General features: G+C 41.6%; 1 protein-coding gene across 1 annotated transcript in view; it reads left to right on the top strand.

Annotated features, from left to right (window-relative positions):
• The window catches only part of LOC126413242 (uncharacterized), a 127,794-nt gene extending 111,236 nt beyond the window's left edge, over positions 1-16,558 (top strand). The window contains exon 4 of the mRNA XM_050083142.1: positions 15,910-16,558. Within this exon, the coding sequence (XP_049939099.1) occupies positions 15,910-16,558 (649 nt within the window). The remainder of the gene's footprint in view (positions 1-15,909) is intronic.
• The last annotated feature ends 350 nt before the right edge of the window (positions 16,559-16,908 follow it).

Raw genomic sequence — 16,908 nt, 5'->3', positions numbered from 1 at the left:
ATTGATCACTTTTCTCAGAACCTATATCCTCATGTAATAAATCACTTTCAATTTCCCCAAACCTATACTTATCAGAATCATATGGTATACCATTATATGTATTATTTGTCACAGTTATAAAATTTGCACAAGATACAAAATTGTCATTAGTACTCTCTATTATCTCAAATAGCCAAGAATTTTCATCCAAATCACATTGTATACTATTGAAGTACTTATCCTTCAGCTTTTCAAAAATAAAATATCTCATCTTTGTCCACCACTCAGGACATGCAGTTTCACATACATTAATAAGCATCTTTCTAAAGTTCTTGTCAAAAGAAATAGTTTCACTGTTCAGCCATATATTCATAAGAAATGTGTGTGTATCATTAGTATCTATAAAAGTTTCACTTATGTTAGAAGTTATACATGTGTCATCGTTATTTGTGTAGTCTGATTCTTTACCAACAACATCAAAATTCACACTTTTACATGCACCCAGCTTGTGAGCTTTATTCATCCTGGTAACATCCCTGGGAATTTCTATAATATTCTCACTATTTAATCCATTTTCAACCATGTGTATACCCAACTCCCTATTTAAACTAATGAAATACCTTTCCTTAACATCATCATCAGTACCATTACCATCATTATCAACTTTATCAACAACATCATTATCATTACACATATTCAGGTCATACACATTCAAATTATCCCCCAAAATATTATTTCCCCTTTCTAAAGTTACCAGATCCCTTTCACCAACATTTTCATTCTCACAGCATGCATTCTCTCTTTCATTCACACACATCTCTGAACTACTGCAAATTACATCATCCGACAAAGTGTTTTTCTTTTCTGCCCAAGTGTAAAACTCTGTTAAGTTAAATGAATCACAATTACTTTTATCTACTGTATGTTCTTGTGTATTGAAAATGTTATCTTTATCATTATTATTTTCCTCTTGAAATTTCTTCAATAAGTAACAACTAATGACCTCATGTGATAGCTTAGGTTTGGAACTGACCTGTTTGGGTTTATGATAGTCACATCCATTGGTCCTTTCATCATGCTCACCTTCTGCCTCAACCTTGCGGACCTTCAAGGGGGCGTCTACTCGTTTTTTATTTCCGGTTCCTGTTTGAACTGCTGATTGTGGTTCTGCCAATGTCTCTGATCAACATTTCTGATCCCATTCCTATGCCAAACATTACCTGATTGTTGGTAGTTTCTATTGTACTGACCTCTATCAAAATTTCTGTGATTTTTATCCCTAAAGTTGATTATTAACGCGAAAATGTTGTTCTTGTTTTGGATAAAAATTATGGTCCTTCTTTACAAAATTGTTATATCCCCCTGAATTTTGACTGACACCATGATAATTGTTTTGTTCCCTTTTTCGAAAGTGATCATTTCCCCAATTTTGACCATTACCTTTCTGAGTAAACCCACTGTGTGTTCTTGTTGTTACCCTATCCAACTTTTGAATATAATTGAGAAACTGCTCTACATTAATATCAGGACAATGAACTAAAGTCAACTGCATTGCTGATGGCAATCTTCTCTTTAAGGTATCAATTTTGATCAAGTCATCCAAAGGTTTTGTTAAATGAATAACTTTTTGAAGTTCACTTTTGCAAAATTGTTTCTTGTTCCCATCTGATTCCCTATAGTTTCGCCCATTCAAAAATTCACTTTTGATTCTAGTTTGTTTAAGATCATCCCAAAATTTTTCCAAAAATTTTGATTCAAATTCTGAAAAGGTCATCCCCAAAGTTACAATCTGGTTTGCCCAAGTCAAAGCTTTCCCTTCCAAGAATTTTTTCACAAATTTAATTTTTATTTCATCTGGTGAGTGAGGTAAAAAACAATCCTTACAATACTGCATAAAATCAACGGGATGTAAGGGTCCATCTACCGAAAAGTGCTTCACTGGAATATTAGATATAAGATTACACGTGTTGACATTGTAATTTTTGCTTTGAAATTCAATGTCAAAACTTTCAATTTTTTCGCTAAGTTCTTTGACTGATTTTTTGTTTTCCAAATCATTGCATTCTACTTTTTCTTCTAGAGTAACCAAACGATTGTCAGTTTCTTGTTGTACATTTTTAACTAAAACTTTTGTATTCTCATCCAAATTTTTAATTTCCCCTTTTATCTCATTAAAATCAATTAAATTTCTTTCCCTATCTACCAGTAACTCATTTTTTACAGTATTAATTTCACCGCTCAATTTAACATCAATTTCATTTACTTTTGCTTCCACAGATTCAATTTTTTCCTCAACACTGCCAACTCTGTTCGAAAGCTCACCCACTTGGGTATTGACTGCTTGGACTTGCAACAAAATGTTATCAATTTTTTCATCCCAGTATGTCTTATTGTCGTCAACTGATTGTTTAATTTCTTTCGTGAAATTTACAAGAAAACTTTTTAAATCAAATTGATCAGTTCTTTCTCTTTCATTTGATCTGTCCTGATTTCGAAGTCTATTAAATTACTACTTTCTACTTTAGGCACAATACTCTCGAAAATCTCATAAGTCATTGTGAAGAACCAAAATTTACACACAACAATATAAAACAAGATAAAAATATTGTTTTAACAAAATACGAGGGTTTCGTGACTTATCTGGAACACTCTTCTACTGTTGCAAAACCACGTTTTCCATCCATGTGATTGTTGACCAAAATTCTTGAAGTATTTTCTTCTGTTGAAAATTATATTTTTTGTCGAAACATTTCTTCTCCAAAACTTTTACTTCCCGATGAACACAAACACTGTAACACACATTCTGAAGAAACTGGTATTAACACACAAAAATTTTCTTCCTCGTAGCACTGTTGAAGATCTCGTGAACACAATATCTCGGCTGAGCCCCCAGTTGAAATATGGCATCCCGGCTATTACACAAGTTGAAAATATGGTCACTATTTTTTATAAACTTAAATTTGCCATATTTCGTGACTGTACCTTTTCCATTAGACGTTTGCAAGCAAATATAAGTCTTGGCTTCAGTTATCTAAGTATTACTCCACAATGCATCATTGTCGGCTGCAGAAAATGACGTGGTTCAGCGTGTTTCTCTCATTTTGGTGTTTTAAATACAGTTTCTTCAAATGTAGTTTCTTCTTTTTAGTTAATACAAAAATAATAGTAACATAATTCAAAATTATTTATGACAGCGACCTTCACATTGTTCTTCCGTCAACACACACCAAGAGTTAGCTTCCGACTCGGACTGACTATAGTCAAAGACTACTCCATCGTCAAAGATATTTTACACAATCAGTTTCTTTGCTATTCTTCGATACATTTTCTAATAGTAATCAATATGCTTTTACTCTCAAAAACAGAAGTAAATTAACATATAATAAGACAAATTATAATAAATTCTGACAAAAATATAACAAAACATTTTCAATTCAGTATCGACAAATACGGTAAAAAAAATAACATCTCCCAGATCCATTACAGCATGAAGATGCAATCTTCAAGTCAGGCAGACCAGTGCTGTCGTTGTAGCTGCTTACCATATTTGAAATTTATATATATACGAAAAGGGGATTATTATACTTTAAACTACCCACTTTCAACAACTTTTCAAGGTCACCCGACTACACACTTTCCCCGTTTGAATTACATGCATGTGGATCAATGTATACAGTATATGTCTTAGGATTCTTGACAGAGTGACGAATATATTATTTATTAACTTGTTATTTGTTAAATATAGTGTTATTTGTTAACTACATTATTTATTAACTTTTGCATATTCATTTACATACAGAAGACGACTCATTCCTTAATTTTGTTAGGCACAGTTTTAATAATGTGCAGCTTTTTTTTTTACTTATAACTTAAATCCACATCTGAATTATTTGTTTCTTTCTCCAGCCAGTAATTTGACAATACAGAATAGGTATGATCTCGAATTCCAGTATATATATATATCTCATTTTTTTCCTGTAAAATACCTCTTTTATGGATTTAACAATTGATTCTGTTGCTTCTGGCAGTTCTCCTAGACGACAGCATTCAGGTGTTTTAATTTTTTTCTCTTAATTTCTTCATGGCACTGTTGTTATAACATTCCACATCTTGTTGGGTGTAGCCTTCCAGTTCTTCTGTAGAACATTCTTGTGGAATTTTGGCATAGAACGTGAAGTTTACAACTTTTTCAAAGGAAGTGCTATTAAATGTTGTTATTTAGTGGATTTAAGCTCTACAAACTGTTGTTCTGTGGCTACGTTTGTGCCATCAAACCCATCCCGCTTCGATATAACGTATCCATACTTTTCAAGTATGTCTTCTTTGACATAGTAAACATACTCCAATCCGGTGTTTTCGGTCAGGATTCCGATGTATAGCCACTTAGCAATGCTCTTTATAGTAAATGTTATTATCTTGTATTCCCCAGTAGTTGCCAGATTTCTCCATACACTGTGTTAAAAGTCATACGTAAACCTGGCCTGCACATCCGCGTTCGCGTATCCCTTTTCCATTTGCAGCTTATATTCTTCATTTATGGCAGTGTCTTCTACGTATACTATAGTTTTATTTTCTTTACTTCGATGTCCTCCGTTTCCAGTTTCCTTTCCCGTGGATATAACACGTTAATTCTACTTAAAAGTCGAATTTCTTAAATGGGGAATTGTTTAAGCCTGTGTGATACATTTACTCTTACCTTAGACGTAAGGAATGACGTTGCTCGTGTCAACCAGTCCCAGTTCTGTAATGTGTATATGAGACAGTATTGTGCAGAGCAATATTGTAGACCGAGAAAAATAAGTTTTTCCTGCTGTAAGATAACACTTCTGTATAATACTTATATCATATTTATTGGAGTTGGAGGTAAGAACCTCCGCGTACTTTATCGCTAGACAATTTAAACTGTATACAGACAGATCGTAGCTGATAAGCTTTTCTCGGTCTGGAGTATCTGGAAGACTTAGTTGCACACCTGACAATTTTCGGATATTCATTACCTGAAGAGCCAAAGAAAATGGTACACCTGATATCGTGTAGGGCCCCCGCAAGCACACAGAAGTGTCGCAACACGATGTGGCTTGGAATCAACTAATGTGTGAAGTAGTGCTGGAGAGAACGGGCACCAGAATCCAGCATGGCTGCCGATAAATCCCTGAGAGTACGAGGGAATGGAGATGCCTTCACGTTGCTAGGCATCCCAGATACGCTTATTAATGTTCACGTGTCTGGCTCCTCGTTGCCAGCATCAGTGTTTCAAGTCAGAAGAGTGTTTCTTTAGCCACTCTGCAGAAATTCTGATCGTGTGCTTACACCCCGGAAGACGTGGAACGTTACATCAATAGTGTCATGCAGGATATAAGAGAAAATGTTAAAACCCCTAAGTGCTGTCGTCTAGGAGAACTGCCAGAAGGAATAGAACTACTTGTTAAAGCCGTAAAAGAGGTAGCTTACAGGGAAATATGAGATGTATGCTGCGAGAACATACCATCTCTGTATTTGTCAAATTACTGGCTGGAGAAAGAAACAGATGATTCAGATGTGGATTTAAGTCATAAACCAAATTGAACATTGTTGTTGTTGTTGTGGTCTTCAGTCATGAGACTGGTTTGATGCAGCTCTCCATGCTACTCTATCCTGTGCAAGCTTCTTTATCTCCCAGTACCTATTGCAACCTACATCCTTCTGAATCTGCTTAGTGTATTCATCTCTTGGTCTCCCTCTACGATTTTTACCCTCCACGCTGCCCTCCAATACTGAATTGGTGATCCATTGATGCCTCAGAACACGTCCTACCAACCGATCCCGTCTTCTGGTCAAGTTGTGCCACAAACTTCTCTTCTCCCCAAGCCTATTCAATACTTCCTCATTAGTTATGTATGAGCGTAGCCCTTTTTGCCATAGCGATCAATCCAATTATAGATTGCATTCCACCTAATGTCTAAGGTTCTCTTTTTGTCGATGACTTCGCGATCTACTGCAGTGCCCAGAGAACATGTCTCCTGGAGCGCTGCCTTCAGCGTTGTCTAGACAGCCTATACTCATGGAGTGTGGCAAATGGCTTCCGGTTCTCTGAAGAGAAGACGGTTTGCATCAACTTTTGGCGATATAAAGCGTTCCTTCCGCCATCCTTACATCTCGGTCCCGTTGTTCTCCCATTCGTGGAAACAACTAAGTTTCTAGGGCTCACACTGGACAGGAAACCTTGTTGGTCTCCGCACGTCTCTTATTTGGCTGCCCGTTGTACACGTTCCCTTAATGTCCTCAGAGTTCGTAGTGGTTCATCTTGGGGAGCGGATCGTACTGTCCTGCTTCGCTTGTATCGGTCCATATTCCGATCAAAGCTGGATTATGGGAGCCTCGTCTACTCGTCTGCTCGGCCATCCCTCTTACGCCGTCTCAACTACATCCACCATCGGGGGTTACGTCTATCGACTGGAGCATTCTACACTAGTCCCGTCGAGAGTCTTTATGCTCAAGCTGCCGAATTACCATTGACCTACCGGCGCGACGTACTGCTTTGTCGGTATGCCTGCCGGCTGTTGTCAATGCCCGACCAGCTCTCTTATCAGTCCTTCTTCGCCAATTCTCTCGACCGTCAGTACGGGTTGTATATGTCTGCCCTGCTGCCCCCTGGAGTCCGCTTTCGTCGCCTGCTTCGACAATTGGATTTTGCCCTCCCTACCAACTTCAGAGAGGGTGAGAGCCCGACACCACCTTGGCTCCAGGCTCCGGTTCATATTTATCTCGACCTCAGCTCGCTCCCGAAGGAGGGTACTCCGGCTGCAGTGTATTGATCACGGTTTGTCGAACTTCGTGCGCGACTTGCCAGTCACACCTTTATTTACACTGATGGCTCCGAAACTGACGATGGTGTCGGCTGTGCCTTTGTCGTCGGGGCCGTCACCTTTAAATACCGTCTCCTCGACCAGTGTTCCAGCTTTACGGCCGAGCTTTTTGCTCTCCATCAGGCCGTTCAATATGCCCGCCGCCACCGCCATTCATAGTATGTACTCTGCTCTGATTGACTCAGTGCTCTTCAGAGCCTTGGAGCTCCATATCCGGTCCATCCCTTGGTGCAACGGATCCAGGAGTCCCTCCATTCTTTTGCTGATGATGGCTCTCCTGTCAGCTTTCTGTGGGTCCCCGGCCATGTCGGAGTGCCTGGGAATGAGGCTGCAGATGCTGCAGCCAAGGCTGCAGTCCTCCTGCTTCGGCCAGCCTCCCATTGTGTCCCGTCATCTGACATTAGTGGGGTTGTTTGTAAGAGACTTGTGTCATTGTGGTGGGATATTTGGTCATCACTTCAAGGAAACAAGCTCCGGGCAGTAAAACCGTTCCCAACTGCTTGGACAACCACCTCCCAACCATCTCGGCGAGAAGAGGTCCTTCTGACCAGGTTGCGGCTTGGGCATTTCCGGTTTAGCCACCGCTACCTGCTCTCCAGTGACCCAGCCCCCCCGTGCCCTTGTGGTCATGCCTTGACAGTGCGCCATGTTTTATTGTTGTGCCCCGTTTTAGTCAATCTCGTGTTGTCCTGTCTCTGCCATCTACTTCACAGGATATTTTAGCTGACGACGCTCGAGCAGCTGCTCGTGTTCTTCGTTTTATTGCTTTGACTGGCTTGTCCAAAGACATCTAACTCTTTCATTTCTTTTACCTGCATCTTTGTAAGAACTTTCTGGTGACCCCCCCCCCCCCCCTTGAGTTTTACTAGCTTCTATGTGCTCTAACAATTGTGACTGGGCGCTAATGACCTCAGTAGTTGAGCGCCCTTAAACCCCAAAAAAAAAAAAAATCATTAGTTATGTGATCTACCCATCTAATCTTCAGCATTCTTCTGTAGCACCACATTTCGAAAGCTTCTATTCTCTTCTTGTCCAAACTATTTATCGTCCATGTTTCACTTCCATACATGGCTACACTCCATACAAATACTTTCAGAAATGACTTCCTGACACTTAAATCTATACTCGATGTTAACAAATTTCTCTTCTTCAGAAACGCTTTCCTTGCCATTGCCAGTCTACATTTTATATCCTCTCTACTTCGACCATCATCATTTATTTTGCTCCCCAAATAGCAAAAATTGGACATTATTAAAACTATATGTAACAAAATTAAGGAGTGATTTGTATGCTGTATGTAAATGTATGTGCAAAGGATAATAAATATGTTTTACTAAAATATTTGTTTGTTTTCTTCGCTACTCTGTTGAAAATCGTAAGACATTTCCTATATGCAATGATCCATCAGCAAATATTTCAGATGGGGAAAGTGTGTACTCGGGTGATCTTGAGAAGTATTTGAAAGTAGGTATTTTTCATACCTATAACACTTTATGCTAAGTCGACACCTAGTTATATAGTAATTGAACTTCTGAGCAGTGTGAGGTTTTATATATCCGCTCTTCTTCTTGTTATGCTGCTCCCCCTTCCCGGTAATAGCTGTTTTCCCTTCAGTTGCTAGTTTTCTTTTCAGTGTCCCCTTCTTAATAACAGCTATTTCCCTTTCAGTTAAATCGCTTACTTTCTTACCCGACCATTTAGTTTATCGTTCAGCCTCAGAAGGGCATGACAATATATCTCTGGTTCCTTGTGTATGCCTCCAACTTTAAGTTCGAGAGTTTGAATTTTCGCGTCCATGTGCAAGCGAATGTTTTGCTTATGCACACCCATCCCATCAGACTGAGCTCCCAGCATGCACGTGACTTTATCTCTGTTGATGTGTATATTAACGTACTCATCTCTATTTATGGCTATATACAGGGTGATTATAAGTAAAGTTACACTTTCAAAACGCTGTAGAAATAACATCACTGGTCAGAATGACGTCAAACTGCAATGGACTACTATCGAAGAAGGGGAAAATGTATGGCAGAAGAAAAGAAAATCGTGTGAAAGTTGATCAATAGATGGCGCAGTATGTGCCAGAATACGTATATGAAAACACCTGTTACTCCCACGACCCACTGAAGTTGGTATAAACACGTCGGGTACACGGCTTTTCCTCCTTTCGCTTCTGCGACGTGCGCCATGACTGACTGTCTCATTGCAGGATCGTGCTCTGCTTGTAAAGATGTATTACAGGAATGATGTCTGCGCACACGTCACGCTGCAAAAGTTCCGGACACTGAAGGGTTTGAAAAGAGGCGTTGGTCCGGTGACTGCCGTGGGTCTGGAGGATATTGCTCGCAAATTCAAAAAGACGATTTCTTTTGGTGTGTAACTTGGTAGAGAGAGGAAACGAATTGATTCGTCATCAGTGGAAGCAGTGGCCATAGCAGTTCGGGAGGAGACGAGTGGTGGTGTGCAAACGTGTAGTGCACGGAGAATTGCCCAAACATTGGACATACCCGTGAGCACGGTGTATAAAATCCTTCGAAACATCCTTCGTTGCTACCCATTCAATATTACCCGTGTGCACGAGTTGCTTTCTGTTGACCTACCAGCAGGAGAGACTTTTGCTTTAGAATTTGTTGCTCACATGGAAGTGGACAATGATTGGCAGTGGTTGACTTTGTAGACACACGTAGCCCACTTCTATCTGACAGGATATGGCAATACACAGAATTGTCGAGCATGGGCAACGGAAAATCCACACGCATATCAACCAGTACCACTTCACTCTGAAAAGGTGACTGTGAGGTGAGGGTTTACGGCATCATTTATCGTAAGGCCATATTTTTTCGAAGAGACAGATGCTTTCAGTCCTGTTACCTGTACTGTTCTTGGTGGCATATCCAGACTCTTCAAAGCTATTAATCCAACATTTTATCGCATTTATCGACGGAACGGCATCATGACGTCCTAAATTATAAAAACGTCGAAATTCCCCCGCGCCACTACCAAACTGTCATTGTTTTCATAAAACATTTTTATGGTTAACGCACGCTGTTCTCCGTTCCACTGACCTATGATTACGGAAATGGCGGACTGTTTAGTCTCTGTCACGAACCGGCACTGCTGCTGCCTGCCCACGGCTGCCACTACTCATTTCAAATATTCCCGTTGTTCTGTGTCACCCTGTACTACAGAAAATTGCTGAGAGGAATTGCTGACATACCAGTATCACTCACGCCGCTGTTAAGGAAAAGTGTGACATTCATGTCGACAGAAGAGTGTCAGAATGAAATTGAAGAAATAAAGAGAGCTTTGACATCTAGTCCAGTTCTAGTATTCATTGACTTTCAGAAGGTCTTTATCCTTTTGTGTCACACACTTGATCATACTTTGGGATGTGTTTAAGTCAGGAGGTTAATGGAGATGAACATCCTGTAGCCTACGCATCGAGTCAGCTGCATGAAGCAGAGAAAAACTGTTCGACAACACTGTAGGATTTACTAAGCCTCATTTATGACGTCACGTATTTTAGATGTTTATGTTTATGGGGGAAAAATGTCGAATAGCGACCGAACACGCTGCCTTGAATTGGTTATTGGGAGTGAAGCACCTGGCTAGCCGGCTGACAAGACGATTCCTGAGACACCACGAATTCGACTGCAAAATAGTACACAAGCCCGAGCAGAAGCACAGGAAAGCAGATACATTAAGCGGAAAGGTAACAGTGTTGTCTGTTCTGGGTCCTGGTCTTGCGCAGTAGCAGGCAGTGCAGAGAACTGACATCGATTTAAACAGCACAGGACGCAACCAAAGTTTTGCACATTTGGTGGACTGTAGTTCATAGGTAGTACCAGAGAAGTTTAAGGAGCAGATTTTAAAGGAAGCGTGTCATCATGTTTTATCTGGTGATGGAGGGTGCAGAGCAACAAATCAGGGAGTAGCCGATAGGTGCTTTTGGAGAGGAACGAAAGCGGATGTGGATCAATACGTAAGGAATTGCGTATAGTGTGCACAGTGTGCGGACTTGAACCGTAATTGACCGCCATTTCAAAAGCTACCAGAAGCATTAAAACCATATGAATTGCTTGACACTGATGTTTTACGACCGTGCAGTCATACACCAGCTAAAAATTAATTCGTATTGACTCTCACAATACCAAGGGGGGAAGAGGTGTACATTACACTGACATTTGGAAAATATTGTAATTAGTCATGTATTTTACATTTCAAAATTCTGAAAAAGACATTTATCGTTTTTAATTGTATACATTGTATGCCAGGATCTGTAATTATTCTAATTTTTTCAATACAGCTTAACCTAAAAAATTTAAATCTTAGTACTGACTGCTAAATTTCGCAATAAATTTCATATTCTTAGTTTGAGGTTCAGGACCCTCTATATACATCAGTTTACCTTCAAAAAGTATACTGTGAATAAAAGTCAACGGCAGTTAACGAAGTCTGTATTATTTTAAAATTTCTGTGATTGTAAAGTACCTCTCCCGGTGTGTACACATTACCCAACATGCATTGGTATTACTGAGATGGTAATAAAAGACATTTTCCGATTGTGCACCACACCTACCTATTTATAGAGTATGTTAATAAAAGATACCAATTAACGAAATTAAAGACTAGGTACAAATTTCATGTGGACTTTCTGAAGGAGATGTATGGCTGTTGCATGTGAAGTAGTTAAGCCCTAATCCAATTTATCCACAGGTCAGTGGTAAAACGGAACTGGTACTTGGAACAACAGATCGTAGTAACTGGGATGTAGATCTAAGATATATCATGACAGCACATAACTCAGAAGTATGAACGAAGACTGTGTTGTCCCCGTATGAGGTCGTGTATGGTCGGCAAATGCCATCACCGTTCGATTTGATTGAGGTAAAGGAAAGTAGAACTTGATAGTCACTACTCGAGCTCCCAAAAAACACTACACAAATAATGGACGGGCCGGCCGCGGTGGTCTCGAGGTTCTAGGCGCTCAGTCCGGAGCCGCGCGACCGCTACGGTCGCAGGTTCGAATCCTGCATCGGGCATGGATGTGTGTGATGTCCTAAGGTTAGTTAGGTTTAAGTAGTTCTAAGTTCTAGGGGACTGATGACCAAAGATGTTAAGTCCCATAGTGCTCAGAGCCATTTGAACCATTTGAACAAATAATGGAAACAAGTACAGAAGGCAAATAAGAAGGCGTTAGAGAAGCAGGAGGAAGCAGTGAGACGTAAAGCAAGTTTACCACAATACGAAGTAGAACAATAGGTGATGTTATCCAGCCTATACAAGCCAAAAAGGGAAGATGAAGGAGTTCATCAATGTATCAACGACCCTGTTATGTGGTGAAGACTACTTCACTATTCAATTTCAAGCTCCTGCTACCAAGAAGAGTGGCAATAGCTGTCCCCTGGTTGCGATATGTTCAGGATAAGGATAGAAAAGAATACGAGTTGTAGCTCTATTAGGTTTCGTCGCGTGAACAGTACTTGCTGAGGTTACAGAAAACATGAAGCGAGCTACTGCCTCAGTTTAGCCTATTCGCGGAACCAAGCAGACAAAACCTACCCTTCTACTACCACACAGAATCAGTAGAAGTAAAGACTGACTAAGTGCGATTATATATTCTAATTCAATTTATAGCAACAGAAAAATATGCACAGTTTTAATGATATGCCATTCACACGTACCCAGTGAAGTGAAGTGTTCTTAGAAAACTCTTGGGGGTGAACATTCGCGAGGTATTATTTATTTCTGAAGTTCATGATAGGCATGCGGTGATGACGCAAGAGTAACAACATTGACGTCACCGTGTGTCTCACTGGGGTGATGTAAACCAACTAGAACACGTGCGCAGTGCAATTATTATTAGATCAACAGAAGGGAACAGATCGTCCAAGGGATGACATGGAACCCAGACTGCATTTAAAAAGCGCTGTAAGTACCATGGGACTTAACATCTGAGGTCATCAGTCCCCTAGACTTACAACTACCTAAACCTAACTAACCCAAGGACATCATACACAACCACGCCCTAGGCAGGATTCGAACCTACCCTCAGCAGCAGCGCAGTTCCGGAGTGAAGTACCTAGAACCGCTCAGCGACAGCGGCCAGCTGACTGTATTTCCAGCAAGCAGATTTTTATTGGATTTATCCCACCTGTGATGACATGAAAACGATGGTAAGTTTTTACGAACACGGGAAGCTGACGGAAGCCAAGTGGATTGAATTTCAGGGACTACATGCGACATAACAGCGGCAAACTTCCATCTGGCAGCGTTGATAACTGGATTCACGCAAGGGAACATCTCATAGCCTCTGTTGCATTGGCTACATGTACGTTTGGAGCTGTTACCAGCACCAAGTGTAATATTGCTGAAACAGGCATTAGAAGCTGACCCCATCCATTCTCTGGATTGATTCGGCGCCACACGGGAAGGGAGCATTTCAGCCATGCTGTTAGCGCAAGACGTAGAGCAGTTCAGAAAAGGACAACGATGTGTGACGGGGATTTTTAGTGCATCAGTACGAAGTGCCAAAGTGACCCTAACTCTGCTGTGTATACCTTTAATACATTTTAGTCGGAGGGCTGATAGTCAGCATAAACTACCAATGGTCCAGATTCCAGGGGATTTGATCTCTTGAACATAAGAGAGAGAGTGTGTGTAACCTTGTAGAACGAATATAGAACAGATGGAAAATTACCGTTAAAAAAAAAAAAGGAAGCAATGGACAAACTAAAAATGGTTCAAATGGTTCTGAGCATTATGGGACTTAACATCTGTGGTCATCAGTCCCCTAGAACTTAGAACTACTTAAACCTAACTAACCTAAGGACATCACACACATCCATGCCCGAGGCAGGATTCGAACCTGCGACCGTAGCAGTCGTGCGGTTCCGGACTGCGCGCCTAGAACCGCGAGACCACCACGGCCGGCAGTAAAGGCGGAAAGTCCGGCGCAGTAACCGGTGCATCCATCTTTTGTTTCATCGTATTAGGGGAAGACGTGGCACCTACCACGTGAGCAGCAGAACGAAATCAGTTGACGTCGATTTTCGGCGGCCGGCGGCCGGCGGCAATGGACAAACTGTGAAGGTTTACATCGCCAAAAGGGCAGAATTGGTGTTATAAATAGACTAGTAAGCAAGTAGTAACAAGCAGCATAGAAAGTAGATTTGGATGTAGTATCTAACCTTTGTGGGAAAGTTACCAGTTGATTAAGTTATAAATTTTTCTTCCTGTTTTGTGCGTATGTGTAGTATTATACTAACTGGTTATAAGGTATACGTGAGGGACTGGGTCTTGTTGATTGCAGGAGTGATTATGTAGAGTAAGGACCATATATGGGAACGTTAACGTGATCATGAGTAGTGCTTTGCAGAGGCGCTGACAGCAGAAAATTGTGAGAAGTTACCACTGTAATAATTCAATGAGGCCGACCTAATGCTATGAGGCAGGTTACCTTGTTGAGAAGTGAACTCAGCAGTACTGCGTTGATTAGTGCAGCAAGGGGCAAGGCAGACTTCCACGTTGACAGTGGTAACGGTGTTTCCAGAGAAGTGACTGATAGTGGCGCACATGCACAACACAAATGCCACGACCGATTATAAGTACTAGTTACTTTTGTAATTCAATCCTGCTGAATATCGTAGGCCAACCAGGACGACGAAACTGTTCCCGATGAGGACATCACATGGTCTGCCAACAGAACTCTCTGATTTCAGGCCACAGCAAGGCCACTCTTTTATGCACTGAGCCCCTCCCCAGACATAGCGCCACGGTGCAGGGGCCCACGACAGGTCATCTCCAACAACACTGCTACCTCCCATCCTTGGGGCAGTGGGCCACCCCTAGTGCACACCAGCCGTGTACACGGTGCTTGCGCAGGGTGTGCATGGATGACTAACGTCACAAGGCCGCTGATGTACAGTGCGGGCACCGTCATCAGTATCCTGAGGTGCAAGGGCAGGCAGCCCAACTGAATTCAGTAGCCTGCGGGCTGATGATCCAGTATCACAAGCGGCTCAGATGTGATCTCTGATTAGATGCAAAGACATAAGCTAGAATGATAGTGAACTTAGCAGACCCCTTATGCTCCGAACTCAGGTGCCATATTACAGACTCCAATGATCCACTAAATGCCAACATTTTCTGCAGAGTGTCTACTGTAGAGCTGCGGCGCCCTCGTGTTCCAGGCACGCAAGCCATTCATACGTAAGCGGGCATTACCGTACATTACATGTAAGCCGGGCCACAATTCAAAAGCCTCATGATACAAACATACCTTTCCAGCTTGCCATTTCTATAGGTCATTTCCTTTTTCCTGAAATGACAGCTGGAGGTGACGCTAAACTTCGTCCAGTTGGGTACCCTTTAGTATGCCACTTATCACACCCATTAATCGTCACCAAACAATGTATTTGCTTTGTCTCTATGATCCGTTACGACTGGAATACTTTGTGCCAAACGCACACAACACGCTGTTATAACCACTGTTCCAAGGCCTCCGGTCACTTTATCGGTAACAGGGACATGAGGAGATTGATATTGGCTTGCAATTAACGTGTCATGCCTCTGCGCGTTGTTTTAATGCAGTTTAAGTCCATGAAGCAATGAAGTCACGTGGATGTGGAATATCCCTCAAATTCTCGAAGACAGTCTACATCCGTTCTACTTTAAAGTATATTGACCATATAATAACATAGTAACTTCGTGTAGCTGAATGGCCAGGTCCAATTCCCTCAATTGCACACTACTTTGGAGACTTGTATATCGCTAACCTACCCCAATAATTCTGCTGCATAATGGAGACCTACAGTTTAATGTAGAACTACACCACGTGTCATTCCTAGCAAATTTCCACAATGAGTAGTGGAAGCTAGATAAATCCACACCGAAAATATCTGTTCTCCAATCATGATTCTATCTCGTGACCTCTCGCTTTCCAGATTTAACCGCTAGCTTCCCCAGTGTTCCACCTAGCCTCACTCTAACTTAGGGTTCGCATGTTCCAACCTCTGATTAACAATCTTCGCAGTCTCGTTCTCTCACTGTGGTAGGCCCACTGTTTACGCTGCATCTCATGTAGGACTTCCCATGTACAGCAGCAAGAGCGCTCTTCGGCATCGCCAACATACCAGCACGTGCAGGAGGAGGACAGCTTTCTCCTGAGGCGGTTGATGGGCGTAGTACCTACAGACAAGAAGACACGCCCAGAAACCAAAAACATCAACAACAGCAGCAGAAGCGGTAGCGGCAAACCCTGTGGGGCGAAGGCCGTGACGTCTCCTCAACAGCTACAACAGCGCCAGCGTGTTGCCCCTGTTGAGCACCAGCCGCTTCCTCTACCACCATCATCTCCACCACCTCTCTGTGTTCCTCCACAGCAGAGCGATCATCTCACTCCCACGGTGCCACCTCTCCCGCAATCACAACCGCTCCCGACGGCACCATCACACTCATTATCACCATCAAAGATTCCAGCGCACTTCCAGGAACCCAAGCAGCCAAATCCACAACAGATGCAGCTTCCGCACCGTCGACGACAGCAGCCTCGAGACTTGCCAGAATCTTCCCAGAAACCTGAAGATCTGCCAGCAAATCCAACTTTATCCTGTGAAGCAGCCACCGAGCAGCAGAGGAAATACGAGTGTGAAGACTGCAGCAAGCTCTTTGTCACCAAGGCGTCTCTCAAGGTGTGCAGACTTTTTTGCTGGACTTCGCCATTTTGCGAGTAACTCTTATAAGGATTATATAAGTATCTCTTTTTTCCCATTATTTTTGTTTACTTCATTGCTTGATTTTGTTACCGATTTGCGCTCATAATGTACATAGAAAAATTTTTGTGTGTACATAAGACCAGAAATCTGTAAAATTTTTATGATTTTGAACAGTTACTGCTATCAGAATTGATATGCTGCATGTTGTACAAGAGTTTATTACTGGTTCTTTCCCTCTAGTTACAAGATATCTTGAAAGATGTGGTCATCACTTCTTAAACTCCTCGGCTCCATTATCATCGGATAAATATGTCAGATGTGTAGCTAATTTCTCCTTCAAATTTGATTCAATTATTTTTACTATGGAA

Source organism: Schistocerca serialis, chromosome 7 (genome assembly GCF_023864345.2).
Source record: "Schistocerca serialis cubense isolate TAMUIC-IGC-003099 chromosome 7, iqSchSeri2.2, whole genome shotgun sequence".
Classification (NCBI taxonomy): Eukaryota; Metazoa; Arthropoda; class Insecta; order Orthoptera; family Acrididae; genus Schistocerca; species Schistocerca serialis.
The sequence above is the reverse complement of the archived record's forward strand: the minus strand, read 5'-3'. Positions and strand labels throughout refer to the sequence as shown.